Source organism: Manduca sexta, chromosome 24 (assembly GCF_014839805.1).
Source record: "Manduca sexta isolate Smith_Timp_Sample1 chromosome 24, JHU_Msex_v1.0, whole genome shotgun sequence".
Taxonomy (NCBI): domain Eukaryota; kingdom Metazoa; phylum Arthropoda; class Insecta; order Lepidoptera; family Sphingidae; genus Manduca; species Manduca sexta.
In genome coordinates, this window is record NC_051138.1 from 10,180,320 (window position 1) to 10,195,689 (window position 15,370).

Here is a 15,370-nt window from a genome sequence, read left to right on the forward strand (position 1 = left end):
GCCCACACACGAGGGAACATTATGCCGCGATTTTAGGCACAAAGTGTAATGTGTATACCTCTTGGTTGCCTAATGCACCTTGAAGCCTATAAGGTTCGCCAACATCTCCCCTTCCTCTCCCTTTCCAACCTTCCTAACAAAGCTCCTCCGTCTTCCTCTTCTCTTCCTTCCCTCTATCCCCTCCTTTCTTCCTCCCGGGCCCCGTGACCGAATAACTGCAGGTTGCCAACGTACCGCCCGCTGGCACCCTCAGTAATAGCGGTAGGGCCCACCAAATCTTCATTAGCACTGCCGTGATTGCTAAGCTGGGGATCGCTTGTACACCGTTAGCAGGGTACCTCCGGTGACAACCGGGGCAGTTCCCATAAAAAAAAAAAACATTATAATATGTCCTAGTTGCCGCAATTTACAACATTTCGTACGACGTTGACGTACAAGATAATGCGGTGAGTGTAGACTTCGAGCACTATAAAAAGCGGATGGAAGACTACGACTTAGGCTTATACCATGTCTTATTGCTTGATGGAAGGATTTAGCTCGTCGAGTACGAAGCGGCCCCTGACGGGTACAAACTACACGTAATATTGACTGCAAAATCTTGCTAAAATGTGTGAGATTCGAAGACTCGAAAAGTGTCGTAAGAAATCGTAGGTTTTTATAGGTTGAGATCACTTTATATTATTATGTAACCTACTTACTCATTCCTCCATCAGTCCAAACTTCACACCTGCAGTCGTGCTTGTCATTGTTCTGAGTGCAGTCGCCATCCCAACCGTCACTACTCTTACTTCAACTATCAAGCAACGCAACAGTGACGATTACAAATAAAAACTGTTTTTTGTTTATTTAGAAAATCCCGGTGACGTTACCTCTAAATTGTTTGATGGTTGTCTTCTATTTGGAATATTCTATGAAAACTATATATATAAGTAGGTAGACAAATAGCACGTATCTACCTACTTATTGTATATAGATAATAATATGTATGACTAGTTTGAAATCAATAGAAAAACGTACGCAAAAATATGGATGATTAAATAAAAAAAAAGATTTTCTATGTTGTTTTTTTAATTCATACTCCATTCACGAGGTAAACTGAAATATTTATATTAACTTTATAAATGTATACGCTATAATTTACTTTTTTAACGATAAGTACATCTTGTATAAATTAAGTAGATATATTTTGTAATAATTGTTATTATGTCTATTTACGTTTATTTATTTCGTTTTGAATTATACATCAACATCGTCACACATTACAACATCGTCCACAATGTTGGCTCGATTCACAGCTACATATAAAAAATAAGTTGTTCTTACACAAATTAATTCTACGATCTTTTTTTTTATCACTGCAAAATTAGCAGTGAAATGAAAACATGCGTGAACATTCGTAGCAACATTTTTAGATAGAAAAGTTTGCGTTTCAATTAATTTGCGTGCAATATATCGATGCTTTGATCGGGCCAGTGCACTCGGCGATGAGTAGAGACGGTATCGAAACCTACGTTGTCGAACGAATGGTAGTCCTTCTGCATACTAAGTTCTGCTAAGTTCCGATACCTGAAAATATCAAAGTCATGGTATGAGCATTAATGATTTAAAATCTATTTTTGCTCTACCCAAGTACTTTCTTCATGACTTAGTAGTTAAGAATTAACCTACTTTAGATATTTGTAATTATCGCAATATATTTTGAGATAAGACTAACTGTACTACATCTTTTATTTTAAATTAGATATACAATAAATTGTTAAATAGATGTTTCATCACCTTTTGACAAGCACACAACAGCCGAGCAGTAACAGGACTTGCACAGCAAGCCAGGTTAATGCCAGAGCTACTAGCAGCAATTCATGAACGCACACCATGCTGCTGTCTCCAGTCTTTGAATCTTCTAGAGCTAAATAATGTACAACAAAAATAGTAAACGATTGTACTTAGTAGACTGCCTGATATATTTTTAATGATTGCGAATTCATTATGTAGGTAAATACTTTATACAAAGGAATGCCCAGAATGTGAAAGATTTCGCAAATTCCCCCAATGTAATAACAGCTAATCGATGAAATCAGTGTTCCTTAGTTGATGAACTACGGAACACTGATTTCTGATTATAAACTACATATATAAAATACATTATTAGTAGTATTACCGTGTATTACAAAAAATTGTGAAATTATACATGGTAGTAAAAGAAATCATTGCGACTTGTGTATCAAAAACTTGTCGAATAAATTAACATCGTTATCCATTTGATAGTTATGTGAATAACAACTCGACAATTTTGCAATTATAATATAAGCATTACACAGACAATAATTTACGAAGCACCAGACCGTCTGGTCTCGTGTTGCTACACGAGCATGACAATGATTATGTGATTCTCTGATATCGAAGCAGTTACTTCATAACCACAATTTAAAACGGGTTTTTTCCCTTCTAGTATAAGAAACTGAATGTATCTATAGATATGTGTATGAATACGTAAGGCATATAGAATAATGCGATGGTCTTCTTTGGCTAACATGACGTTATGGAAGATACCGGATTGATTTACAGACCGGCGCCTCATGCTAAACGGCTTGGGACTTTTGAAGCATATTCCGTGCTTGCGTATGAAACGGTTAACTAGGTTTAGGTATTGGATATCGGTTTCGCAGGTATCTGACGTAAATTTTTATAAAGTGACCACATCGATGCATTAGTTCCATCTTTGCCTTGTGCCTACGTGTTCAGGTATAAAGACGTGATTATGCGTTTCTATCGACTGAGACCATCAATACAACCCGGAGGTTCTGCGCTGCCTGTGCTGAACATGCCGGACCGGTACGTGTGGAGACGGCGCCGCCCACCGCTAATGGCGGTGTCGACAGCCAGGACCAACCTCTTAGCTAAGGCGCCTCTCACCCAAGCCATTAATAGTATAATGAGGTGCATGTCAAAGCAGATGTTTTGACATGCAACTGGAGTGATTTCACAAATATTTGGTTGTATATCATTTGTTATGCTTAGCTTTCGTTTTATTTTTGGTTAGATAATTTATTTTTATAAATAGTTATAGAATATAGTTGTAAGTTATGATGTAATTATTAATAGTTCCACCAGTCAAATTGGGTGTAACCTGTAATGGCTGTGTTGATATGTAAATAGATAAAAATAAAGTACTACCCACTTAACAATCATGGATTAACGGTAGCCAAAAGCGTGTTCGGGCGCGGTTTGAAAACCTCTGTGAACTTAATTATACCTAATCCCGAAATAACTATCTGCTGCATACTGACGCTGCTGTAGTATATACATATTACATATAGGTACTTATGCGTTAAGAAAGTATTATTTAACAACTTACGTGTGGTAGCTCGATGGTCTGCCCGCACCAGTGTGTCCGCTGACATAATGTCCTTAGAATCTACTACCATCTCCAATTCTAGTGCTACTGCCTCGTCTGTGGCTACAGCGCAGCCTCTGGCCCCGCCCTGCGCCACAACGCCACTGTTCTGAGCGCGGTCGAAAGATGCATCCGGGGTGACGGCAGCCGGTATACTGTCGATGTTGTTGTCCAAGAAGTACGACGTGTCGTTAGTCTCTCGCGCTACTCTGTCGCGATTTCTGTTGCCGCAATTTACCTAAGAAAATTGATAGATCACAGTTGCTTTTTAATTAAACGTAGTATACATCTTTTAGAGTTCAATTGGTGTACCTGTTGGACACTATTATAGAGCTGTGTGTTTTTTTTCAAATAGTTTATTATTTTGTAAGAAAAACATAGTGTAGAATTCTACATCCTTCAATTTAAATGCTTACTTAAGAGTTTGAAAAACCAATATAAACTACTTACAATAAAATCCATTCCTACCTGTTTACACTTGTTCTCGCAAAATCGAATCATCAAAGCGAAGCGCACTACATGTGAAGTTGGGAAGCGGAACGCTTTGAATAGCGCAGACAGGCGCTGCGTTCCACCCAAATAAGATCTGGTAAATTGTGGGAAATCAACCTGCAAACAAACGATAGATTGAGATAAGTATATTTGAATAATTCCTTTACTTTTGTATGATAAATTTATTATTATATCATTTATAATTGCAAAGAAGTCTTATATTTAAAAATATCGCCTAATGATTTCTTATGTTTAAACGGATATTAGACATTACAAATAATAAAAAAATTCTTAATACTAAAAGTATGACTATAAGACACAGTGAGCTCATTCTGTGTAGATCGGACCACCAACAGCTAACATTTTTTGATTTTAAAAGTATTGTATAATTGTAAAATGTAGTTAGATATTGTAACTTTGACTTTGCGGATGCCCAACATGCGGATGCAAAATCTTCGAAACGTCAGGTGAAAATCAAAAAATAAAAACCGCTATAAAATCCCTAAAATATTTTCATTTTAATAAAAAATTCGCTCTTACCTGACCAGTTGGGCATCCCTTGCTGTCGAGCAGTAGCACCGAACTGTCGCCGAGACGTGAAGAGGCCACTAAATGATACGCCTCTATCTCCGCCTCGTCTGTAAGCAATCAATCATGAAATTGTTTTACCTGTAATTTTATGCTTTAATAATGATATTTACATCCTCAAAAATAAGTCTGTGTTGTTTTTTATTTGTACTTATCTTTACCAAAAGCCCATATAGGCATAAAATTCCATTAGGCACTTTAGGTACCACCTACCACAACTAATCAAGGTATGTATGTACATAGGTATGAACCTATACTGATCCCCAAATAGGGGACCGTCCTGTGTTTGATTTTGTACATTATTCTATATGTAATGTAATGGTTCTATTATAATTCTTTCTGTGTTATAATTTATATAACGTAAATATTTGATAATAATAATGAACAAAAATGAGTCCGGTCCCATATTAAAATAAGTGTACACTGACAGGAGAACGTTCCATATTAATTACTTTTTATTTCTACACTTGGTCATTATTCTCATATATAGGTAATAACATTCATTTATTCCTAACTGTACTTATTTCTTGTTTTCCTTCTTACGTCTGACTCTGCCATGACGTGTGGTCATGAGTCGTGACACATAAGTTTAAGTTTGCGACCGACCAAACGGAGTAGAAAGATGACTTGTACCGAATGGGTTATTGAATAACAATACGCGATCCTTATTTATTGTTTTAATATAGTATGACAATTGTAGAGATTCATATTGGTGAGCATGGTTGTGAATTTAAACGATCACACGATGACTAATATGCCCATTGTCTACTATCGTAAAGTACAATTCTGTATTGAGGAAGATCGCTATTTTACTAGCCAATCTGTCATCTTAATGGCAAAAGCTAGATTAACATTCTCAGTAAATCATGGCCAAAAAAATATCAAATGTAAAGCGATGTTATCTTACAACTTAGTGTTATTTACCTTATTTAAATCTGAGATTACTTAGCAGGTAATGTTATTGCGGTGGATAGGATCAAAGGTCACGCTCCACTAGTATTAATATATATTTTTTAAATATGGCAACTATCAAGGGTCTAAGGATCAAATAATAATTATATTAATGCACATTGAAAGATCAACTTAAATTTCATTGATGTTTTCAGTGTTACTTTCAAGGCCTCAATAATTACTTTCCATTACGTCACTTATCCGAAAATTTGCTTTATCCAATAAGCCAAACTAATGGGATCTCGGAATAGAAAAATGACTTTATCTAATTCAAATGAGTCAATTTTACGAGGTCTAACATCTTACCAGTGGTCTCTACCCTGAGGTAGAGTGGTTCCCCGAGCGACACGGCGCCGGCGCCGCGGCCGTCGCCAGCGCGCACCACGTACATGGAGAGCGGCGCCGCGCTCGCGCCGTACACCGCGGAGGCACCCGCCGCCGCCGCCGCGCGGTCTGCTTCCATTGATGAAGCTGACCGCCTGGATAATTAGCACTAGCTGTACGCTGGTGAGGGAATATTTATATACGCCCGGATAGCGAACATCGTACACAAGGTGTAAAACCCGCCATAGTGACCCATGTAAGTGTGTCGCGTTCTTGGAGCCTATATAAATCCGGTTTTCAACCAGACACCCCTTGTCAGTCAACACTTTGTCTGGATCCTACTCCACTAATACTCAGGTCAAAAAAAAACAACAGTTTACATTATTTAAAATTGGATTAGGATTACACACTACGTATTCCTCAGGCAGGAGTATGTAGAGACAGAAGTTCCGAGCTATAGCTAAGTGACAACACTTATCATAATATCTCTGATGCACTTGAGATGTTCACTTTTGTAGGTTGTAGTCTGATAAACTGAACAACAATAGAGCTCAGTAAAATATTTTAAGAAGCATTTCTCTCACAGTGTACTTACCCAGTTTCTTTAACAGCAAGCGTTGCGTTGATATGAGTCGGAGTTCGAGCGCCGGGCGAACACCCCACGCGCACCCACCGGTCGCCCGCTGTCTGGATGATCGGGTTGTTCTGTATCATCACCATCACGTACGCCATCGTTCTGTACAAATAAGGTAACACAAATCAACGCCGGAATACAATTTAATTATGATTAATTTATTTTGACCTACATTTATACTCGAGACAGTTACATTTAAATATTAAAAATATATAGAACTATGCGTGGTTGTACCTGTATCTCTATTGCCTACTTACTGCTGAATCTTTTGTTGTAGAGTTTTTATCGTGTAAAATTGCATTAAGTAAAAACAACCGATCGTTATATTATTTATTGAACTAAATTATGTTAATAGAATAATGTGTTAAGATTTGGAATCCAGCGATTTAGATTTAGAGTCCAGCGCAATATAGGTACTGTTAATAATAAAATCACCTGTTAATGATCCCATTAGGTCCATTAGAGATGCCGTAAGCGAAGTTGACGTCGCAATCGCCGTACATAGGTAGGGACAGTTTGACGACTCCGTTGTTAGGGGTCGCGCTGCATCGATCTCCTCGGCCAGGCACGTACATAATACCGCGGAACACTCCTCGAGGACGGTATGTCACCAACAACTCTGTGCCCTGACATTCTACACTAACTGAAAATTATTTGATGTTGTATATTTAGATATTAATTGCCTTTTACTAAACGACTGTACTTGATATTAAGATGCTGCAGAAGTTAAGAATAGGTAAAAATAATTTTTGTTTCTAGACTTGTACACTGACGGGGAAACTTTATTCATTTATGTATTTTTAATTATTTTAACTAGTCTATAAGAGTCAAAAATATTGTATGTTTCCCATATAATACATAAATAAAATTAAAAATTAAAATAAATATTGAATGAATCTCTCCTAGCTAAATTTCGGCCACGGTGCCCAATCTCAAACGTGATCAGCCAGGTACGCAGGAGATATTATAGTGCACAAGTGTGTGCGCAATACACAGATGCACTTTCTTTTCGTTTACTCTCACAGTCCGGTGAGACGGTAATTCGACATGACTGAAGAGAGTTCAGGCATAGAAGCAATGGCTTTACGTGCTTTTCGTAGCACGGGGGTAGCACACTGCCAATTATCTGAAGAAGAGCCGCGACAGCATATTTTTTAATATGGAAAAACCCAGTCACAATTATTTTGCCTGACCAGGGATTTGAACCCTGGACCTCAGAGCTGTAGCCATACTCCTATCGCATAAGCATTACATTTACGCAACCATGGTAGTCAGTTATCTATACTTATAATAAATCTGTAGAGAGGTCAATTCTGTACATGAAATATATTTCCAAAATAACTATCAGGGGGTTATTAGGGATCGATACTGATGCCAAAAATGCAATTAGTAAAATTTTTGTCTGTCTGTCTGTCTGTATAACCGTTATAGAAACAAAAACTACTCGACGGATTTTAACGAAACTTGGTACAATTATTTGTCATACTCCTGTGCTAGTTATAGTATACTTTTCATCACGCTACAATTAATAGGAGCAGAGCAGTGAAGGGAAATGTTGGGGAAACGGGAGAAGTTACTCCATTTTTTAAGCTTCCGCCGCGTGTACAACCTTAATGGTTAAAGCTACACAGATTTGTAATATATATATTACAAGATGGGTAGTAATCTCCTGTATATTTAGTTACTCACGTTTAAATTTAAAAATATATCATAATTTTTTGATAATAAAATAAATGATGACATAAAAATTTATAGGAATATGATAGTATTCCATTTTCATAACTTACTATTAAGGCACATTACTCGTCGATAATACGCGGCACCGGATATCCTGCGCAGAAGCCACGAGCCGGTGGTGACGAGGTCCTCGCTGTGCAGGTCACATACTCCTCGTAAAGCTGCTCTATCTTTTGCCGGTATCCACGTAAAACCTCGGCAAATGAAATGATCTTCTATTTCGCAAGCCCTTTTGCACTAAGTAATAGAACAACAATTCAAAGATCTATTCTTAGAGTGATCTCTATAAAACATTATTTATTGGGTTTAAAGATGTAAATTAGTGTGTACTTTATCTTTCTTTCATTAAGAAATCAAGCAAACATGGTTTAGTATACCTACAGGTTATAGGCAGTCTATAAACCGAAAAATGTACGACTCTAGAACGTGAAACAACGAGTAAAATATATAAATTATGAATGTTTTATTTCGATAATAGGCCGGCTTAATAATATTAAAAACATTCTATGAAAATTTACCAAACACATAAATGACGTCACAGGTGAACACAAAGTTATTCACTTGCCAGATCGACTTCTCTTTTGGTTAAGCTAAGGGAAGTCGACATACAAAGACAATCGCTATTGACGTACAATAGCTGTTTGTTTAAATCAACCTTCCATTACAAACGAACTAGGGAAGTAACTTTGCTAAGCAATTGACTAACGATCTAATTTATTATGCGAGAATCAAACCAGCCTCTCCTGCCTCGTGATCCCCTCAAAATTCCATGGAGTTGATCGAAAGCTTTAAATTTTAGATTGTTAGGTGTACGTGTATCTATGTCATAGATATATATGTACCAGAGCTTTTTGTGGGGGCACATGGAGGCACGCAGTAACCCTAAGGGAAATTTCAAAAATATCGAAAAAATTGCCAGTAAAAAGTACAGAAGTACAAAAAATGGTGGACTTACAACTTTCGAGAATTAGCGTGCCCCCAAAAAAGAAATGACAAAAAAGGCCTGTATGTACTTATGTACTATGTTGTTTATAAAAGACATCTATTACTTTTAGTAGGTAACAGATATGTAAATTGCCAACATAATTTTGTAACAGACTGTCATTATGTGCACGTCAAAGACTTACAATCGAATTCTATTGACCTGATTTTTTTTATAATTGTTTTAATAATTCTGTATTATTTTATCAATGTTGACTTGTGCGCTACGAATTTGTAGTGCGTTGACGAAAATCCTCATATTACGCTGCTTATAGGTAAGTAGGTAGGTTTCAACTTTAATCTCCTTCGAAATGTATTAATAATTTACAAAATATAAAACCAAAATAAATAAATCTTACATATTATTACAAGTTTAAACCTGTTGCCTGCTCTGTAAGAATACCTCTCATAATTTCGCATTCATTATGCATTTTACGAAACATATAAGTACTAGGTACACGAGTAAGTTAGTAACCAAGCATATGTATAGCACAGATAACGCCGCCATAATTCCGTTTTAATATGCATAACTCACAAGTCACACCGTTAGTAGAGTAAAGACTGCAAAACCAGGAAAATGGCAACAATTATATAATCAACTCACCTCATCTTTCGTATAGTTATTAAATGTGTAATCCACGTGTTTCAAAGTTTGATTATAATATTCTTCATAGGAACATCTGTCGATTTTTCTTAAATCTGAAATAAAATATAAGTATTTTTTTAAATAGCGATATCTTTACTTATTTAGGTAAATAGTTAACTAATAACGTACTTCCTAAAATATTATTTGTCTAGGATTAGAATATGATACTTCCTAACCGGATTTCGGCCATGGCGGCTAATTTCATCATCAGCGGAGATCAGCTAAGTACGAAGGATATATTATAGTGCTGAAGTGTATGCGCAATACACAAGTGCACTCTCTGTTCCTTCACTGTCATAGTCCAGTTAGATAGCTGTGGCTGAGTATTTTTTTAGATAGAAAAACCCAGTTACATTTTTTTTTGACCCAACCCGGGATTTGAATCATGGACCTCAGCGCGGTAGTCATGCTCGTACCGTGTACAATTACAACTATACCACTGAGGGAGTCTAAGAATATATTATTTAGGGTAAAAATATTAACTATAACTAAATTATAATTGTATTTACTTACAGTCGTGCCTACATTGATTCTCGATATAGAAAGTGTAATAATTAGACACTCTATAAGACTCAGGTTCAGTGAACTTATCTTCTGCATTGAGAAGGCAACTTCCGACCTTCGAATCAGAAGCTTGGATGTATTCAGCATCAAATACGCCCTCGGGACCTACCCATTGCGCTGACCTAAAGAAAAAAACTTTTGATATCTCATTCGGAATATATTACCTATACTTAACGTGACCATTTATTTTTCGTAACAAAACGGGACATCGGTTTATTTACGTCAAGCATAAAAAAAAACAATGGAAAAAAAATAACACGGTTATTAGAAAATTTGTACTTCAACGGCCGAGTGTTGCACGTATGAAAACTCAGAAAATCGCGTTTTCCTGAACAACTATAAAGATAAAATTAAGAAGCAAACTGATCTAAATACAAAATTTTATACAAAACCGTTCAGTTGTTTCTGCGTCAGGGTCATAGCTAGACTTGAATTTAAGGTAGGGCAGCTGTTATTACAAGCAGGGCGGAAATAAAAATGTTACTAAATCTAATCTGCTCAATCGATTTTTGGTTTCCTTGACTCGTGAACATGAGCAAAAAAAAAAAGGTTTAATACTTAGGTAATTGTTAAGGTAATATACAGTTTGTAACAAAATTCCCATAAATCTCGAAAGAGAGTTATTTCACCCATCAATACGAATAACTCTTACTATGGGACCAACTTCCAAATCGTAAAATTAAAAACCCGCTGCTCCATATATTTTCATTGCGTAGTAATGTACAATTTTGTTAATTATTAAGGTAGGGCATTAGTATTTTAAGGTAGGGCATTGCCCCACAATGCCCCCCTCCTAGCTACGGCCGTGTTCTGCGTTTACTTCTGACAAACATACAAAACATCCAAACCTTTTTACAAACTTTTGTATTTATAATATTATTAAAATAAGATAGGATTGGATTATTAGATAATTATAAATTAAAAATATTATGTAACATACAAATGTTCAGTTTTATTTATATTTTTCTCAAGAAAAAAATTGTTTTATTACAGCTGTTTTTTTTTTATATATTGTCATTAGTTATCAACATCGTTTTCAGAACTGGAATCTGTAACTGAGTTTTTTCAGATGTCCACATTTTATTCATTAGAGAAAAGGTTCGTAGGCGTTGTAGCCAAGTAGCAGTCCGGTCGGCTCTTAAATTTTCGCATGGTTTCGAAAAACGGGACAATTTTGTGTCCCCGAGTTTTTTCTGAGGACACCGGGACAGATTACCGAAAAACGGGACGGTCCCGTTCAAAACGGGACGTCTGGTCATGTTACCTATACTGTATACACACCTTCTGTAGTAAGGTTAACTCATTCATTCATTCGAAATGCCATTAGCCCCGCTCTCATGTGTTCATTAACAATTGCTAAGAAAAGGAAAGTAAGTTTTTCATACTGTTTCCACGACAACATTGTGGCATCAAGAGTAAGCAACTAGCTTTCATGTCTCAGAAGGTATGCTTAAGTATAACAGCGTCACTTAAGTGATATCACAACAATAATTCAATTATTAATTATTTCGACGCTTAACGCCCCATTTAACATATAATAGATATAAGTATACCTCCATTATGATGAACTATGATATTGTTTTTAATTTTAATCCTGATGAAAATTAGTATTATTCTAAGCATTAAGACTATTGTCGGTTAGCTAGCTTTACAAATTTACCTACAATTTAAAATAAATAGGTATTATGGCCGTCTGTCACCTACCTGAATGTTCGGTCTCCATCCGGGGCGAGGACTGCGTCGTAGCAATCTTTAATGGTTGCATTAGACACTACCTTCAAGTGGGAACTTTCTGCATGGAGATTGTATCCCGGGGTGCTTTCAACTGCCCACCATCGCGAGCTACATTCTTCTGACACTAAATAAATTGAAATGAATTTAACATTTTGTTTAAATAAAAAAATAAACAGGTAATTGATTAAATAAAATCAAAATATATTAATTAGGAAACTATCATCAACGAAGTTATCCTGGAAACAGATAGCGCCGAGTTGGAATACTTACGCCGCCAAATTTTCAAATATTTATAGATGCATTCATAATGTTATCATAATAAGATTTTATTGCATCAAGCTCCAAAAAATAACTCTAAATATGACGACAAAATGATTAAAATTACTATGAAGTGCAGCAAACGGCTGTAAGCAAGTACTCTATGAACTTTATGCTGTATACCTAAGTAATATGAAATTAATTAATTGTACTTACTGACTGATTGCACGTGTAGACATGTAATATAATTTAATCACGTTTGCGAGTTAAGTTATACCTATCTAAAGCAAAATCTGCAAACAAATAAGTGGGTCACCGACAGGCCAGCGATCACCCACAATAATGGAATACTTAAATACAATAAAATGTAGTACCTACCTACATTATGTATGCTTCACTCTACAGGAATAAGGATACGAAATAATTGCGACGCCAGTCTATGGCAGGTACCTACATTTTTAAGAGCAATGGACTGACTCAGAAGTCTCTCTAAAGTAAACTACGTATGTAGAGCAAATTCGCATATGCGTACCCTACATTAATCAAAAAAGGACCTTTTATTTAGCTAGTAAAAAAATAACAGAACGAATCTTACATTGTAAACAAATTTTCTTGAAGAACGTTGCGTCGCTGTCAACTTTTAGCTGAGGTTCGGGGGTGTCTGCAACCCCGAGGCAGTTGCCCTTGGAGTACGCTACAACTACGGCCGCGCAGTCGTCCAGCTCCCTACACCGAGCCAGGCAAGCCCCCGTCAGGGACTCTTCCTCACCGCTCGCTGAATATACGAAGACTGGGGCAGCCCTCTCTGACGTCACACCTGACCATCGCACGAAGCTTAACTTACGACCGCCGCCGCATTGGCTGGCACTGTCTGTATAAGTAAACGACGTACTGTAGAACTGACGATAAAAAAGATCTCCATGTCGTTAATCCACTGGGAAATGTAGATGGTAAATGTCTGTATAGCCGTTAATTATAACATTTAAAATGCTACAAGAAGACTCACATAATACGTAAAATTAAACTATGTCATAGACAGAAACTTCGTAGATAATATTGGCAATGTGGTGCAGCAACTTAGGTCCTTGCCTCTAGATCCTTTAAGTCACTGCCTTGACCGATGTTATTATAGTATATTTCAACGACAAGCTGATTTAATGGTTTTTAGTTAATATAATAAGGGTTAATAGGGACCATCGCGGTTGATACAATTATACCGACTACATATTGGGGCGAAGGTCACGAACACGAAGTCATATTGGGGCTATTTAGATTATTTTACCTACATAAGCTTTCCCTAGATTAGAACCCCTGTAGGTAATGGCAAAAATACCGATATGCCCGCGTAAACGGAATACGGCCCTCGGGCTATATTACTTTCTTTAAAACTGTAGATAACTCCAAGTACATAATATATATCATGCACCATTGAAAAGGGTTCCATAAAGTTAGACTTAAATCAGGTACTTACTGTGAATAAAGAAAAGCACTGCCAAAATAACTACTCCATATGCCTTCATAGCTGAACACTTGGACGTTAAATTATTTTAACTGTGCGCACCACAATAATATTTCACAATTGTAGACATTCTAGGTGAAGTCCCAATATATTTTTAAAAGAACACTTTCTTTTCAAACCAAAAGTATCAGGGCCATAAGTTTGATTTAGTTATTATAGAGGCACAAAAAGCGTCGATGGGGTTTTGGATTTCTGTCGTAACTCCGTACGGATCAGTCTTCGAATGTCCACACTCGCACCTGAGCAAACACCACCTTGGGATTGAAACAGATATGCTCGCTTGAGAAATTTGAAATAGTTTTAAAATATATCCTTATATTCCGTTGTGATTTCAACTATATCTCCGCGTCTGTAGATACGAGATACGAATATCGTGAGTCAGAGGTCGAACGCATCACATCTGCAAAATGCGTTATATGTCGGCGGTGGCTGGCCGACACTCGTGTCTACTGAAATGTTATGAAGTGCAGCCGTCATGTGGTGGCCCCCACCATACGCCTCTACCTACGTACAGCCGCGACCTTGCAGTTTATTATTATGGGTTTACAGACTACAATTTACAATAGAGTGACGAGTCGACGACAAACGACAGTGAAACCGAACTATAATAACGACGTTAGACTCAATAAAGACGCGTTTTGCAATGCCGGAGCACGTGGGATTGGCTGCAAATAAAACATTACCTACCTGCGGATGTAGGATGGTGGATACTTCACAATATTGACATCTTCCGGATGACGAATTAAGTATAGACACATACATCCGTCTCCAGGAGGACGTCTTGGGAAAGATAGGAACGTCCTGCACAGCGATTGCCTATTCCGCACCTATTGTTACATAAGAGGACCCTATTAGTAATTGATTAGGCTACTCACCTGTCCTGTTTTGACCTACAAACTCAAACAGTTAATATATTCGTATCATTGTTATGTAAATGTGGTCTGTCTAGTGGTGTCGTGGCGTGATGGTAATTTTGTTCACGTAAATATTATGTTAAACGATACCAGTTATTATATCGTGGAGAATGCTTAGATAACGTTGTAGGTATACGGAAAGATATGGGTCGACGGAATATTCACAAAAAAACACACTGGAAAATTAATTTTGTAGTAACAGCAGTAATAACTTTGTATTAGTTAGTGGAGCAGAAGTAGATTACTATTTCAAAAAATGTAGAAGCAGGTAATCAGTTTCATAAGCACCTACTACTAATTGTAGATAAGTACTCATATATCGTATTTTAATAGGGTTACCAAAGAGTGATTGCCTCAAAGTTCTAGTAGGCAGCGTACCTGGCTTATATACCATGAGGTTCTGGGTTCAATTCCTAAATCACAAAGAGGAAAACTAAAATTTGACGAAAATACAGGATATCTGGGATCAGAATTTCTGCTTGGTATGGCGATAAACTGATTCCCTATCATATCATAGGCCATATAAGTCAGTGGTGGCCTTAACCGGGCTAAAGCAAAAAAGAACCGAACCGAGACCAGAAAAAAAAGAAATTTGACGAAAACAGCTACTAAGCAAGGTCCTCCAAGGCATCGA

General features: G+C 36.9%; 1 protein-coding gene across 2 annotated transcripts; it reads right to left on the reverse strand.

The window, feature by feature from the left end:
• Positions 1 to 1,050: 1,050 nt before the first annotated feature.
• LOC115445400 lies at positions 1,051 to 14,663 on the reverse strand. 2 transcript variants are annotated; one of them, XM_030171650.2, is made up of 14 exons: positions 13,775 to 14,654; positions 12,899 to 13,174; positions 12,016 to 12,169; positions 10,261 to 10,433; positions 9,706 to 9,800; positions 8,171 to 8,357; positions 6,819 to 7,026; positions 6,345 to 6,485; positions 5,732 to 5,904; positions 4,427 to 4,524; positions 3,863 to 4,003; positions 3,356 to 3,632; positions 1,777 to 1,906; positions 1,051 to 1,566 (listed from the first exon to the last, which is right to left on the reverse strand). In XM_030171650.2, the coding sequence occupies exons 1-14, from the start codon at positions 13,821 to 13,823 to the stop codon at positions 1,434 to 1,436; spliced, it is 2,235 nt and encodes a 744-aa protein (XP_030027510.1). In that variant the 5' UTR covers positions 13,824 to 14,654; the 3' UTR covers positions 1,051 to 1,433. The 2 variants fall into 2 exon arrangements, with proteins under 2 accessions (XP_030027510.1, XP_037298105.1); XM_037442208.1 differs by lacking the exon at positions 1,777 to 1,906 and having other exon boundaries at positions 1,422 to 1,566; positions 13,775 to 14,663.
• Positions 14,664 to 15,370: the final 707 nt, after the last annotated feature.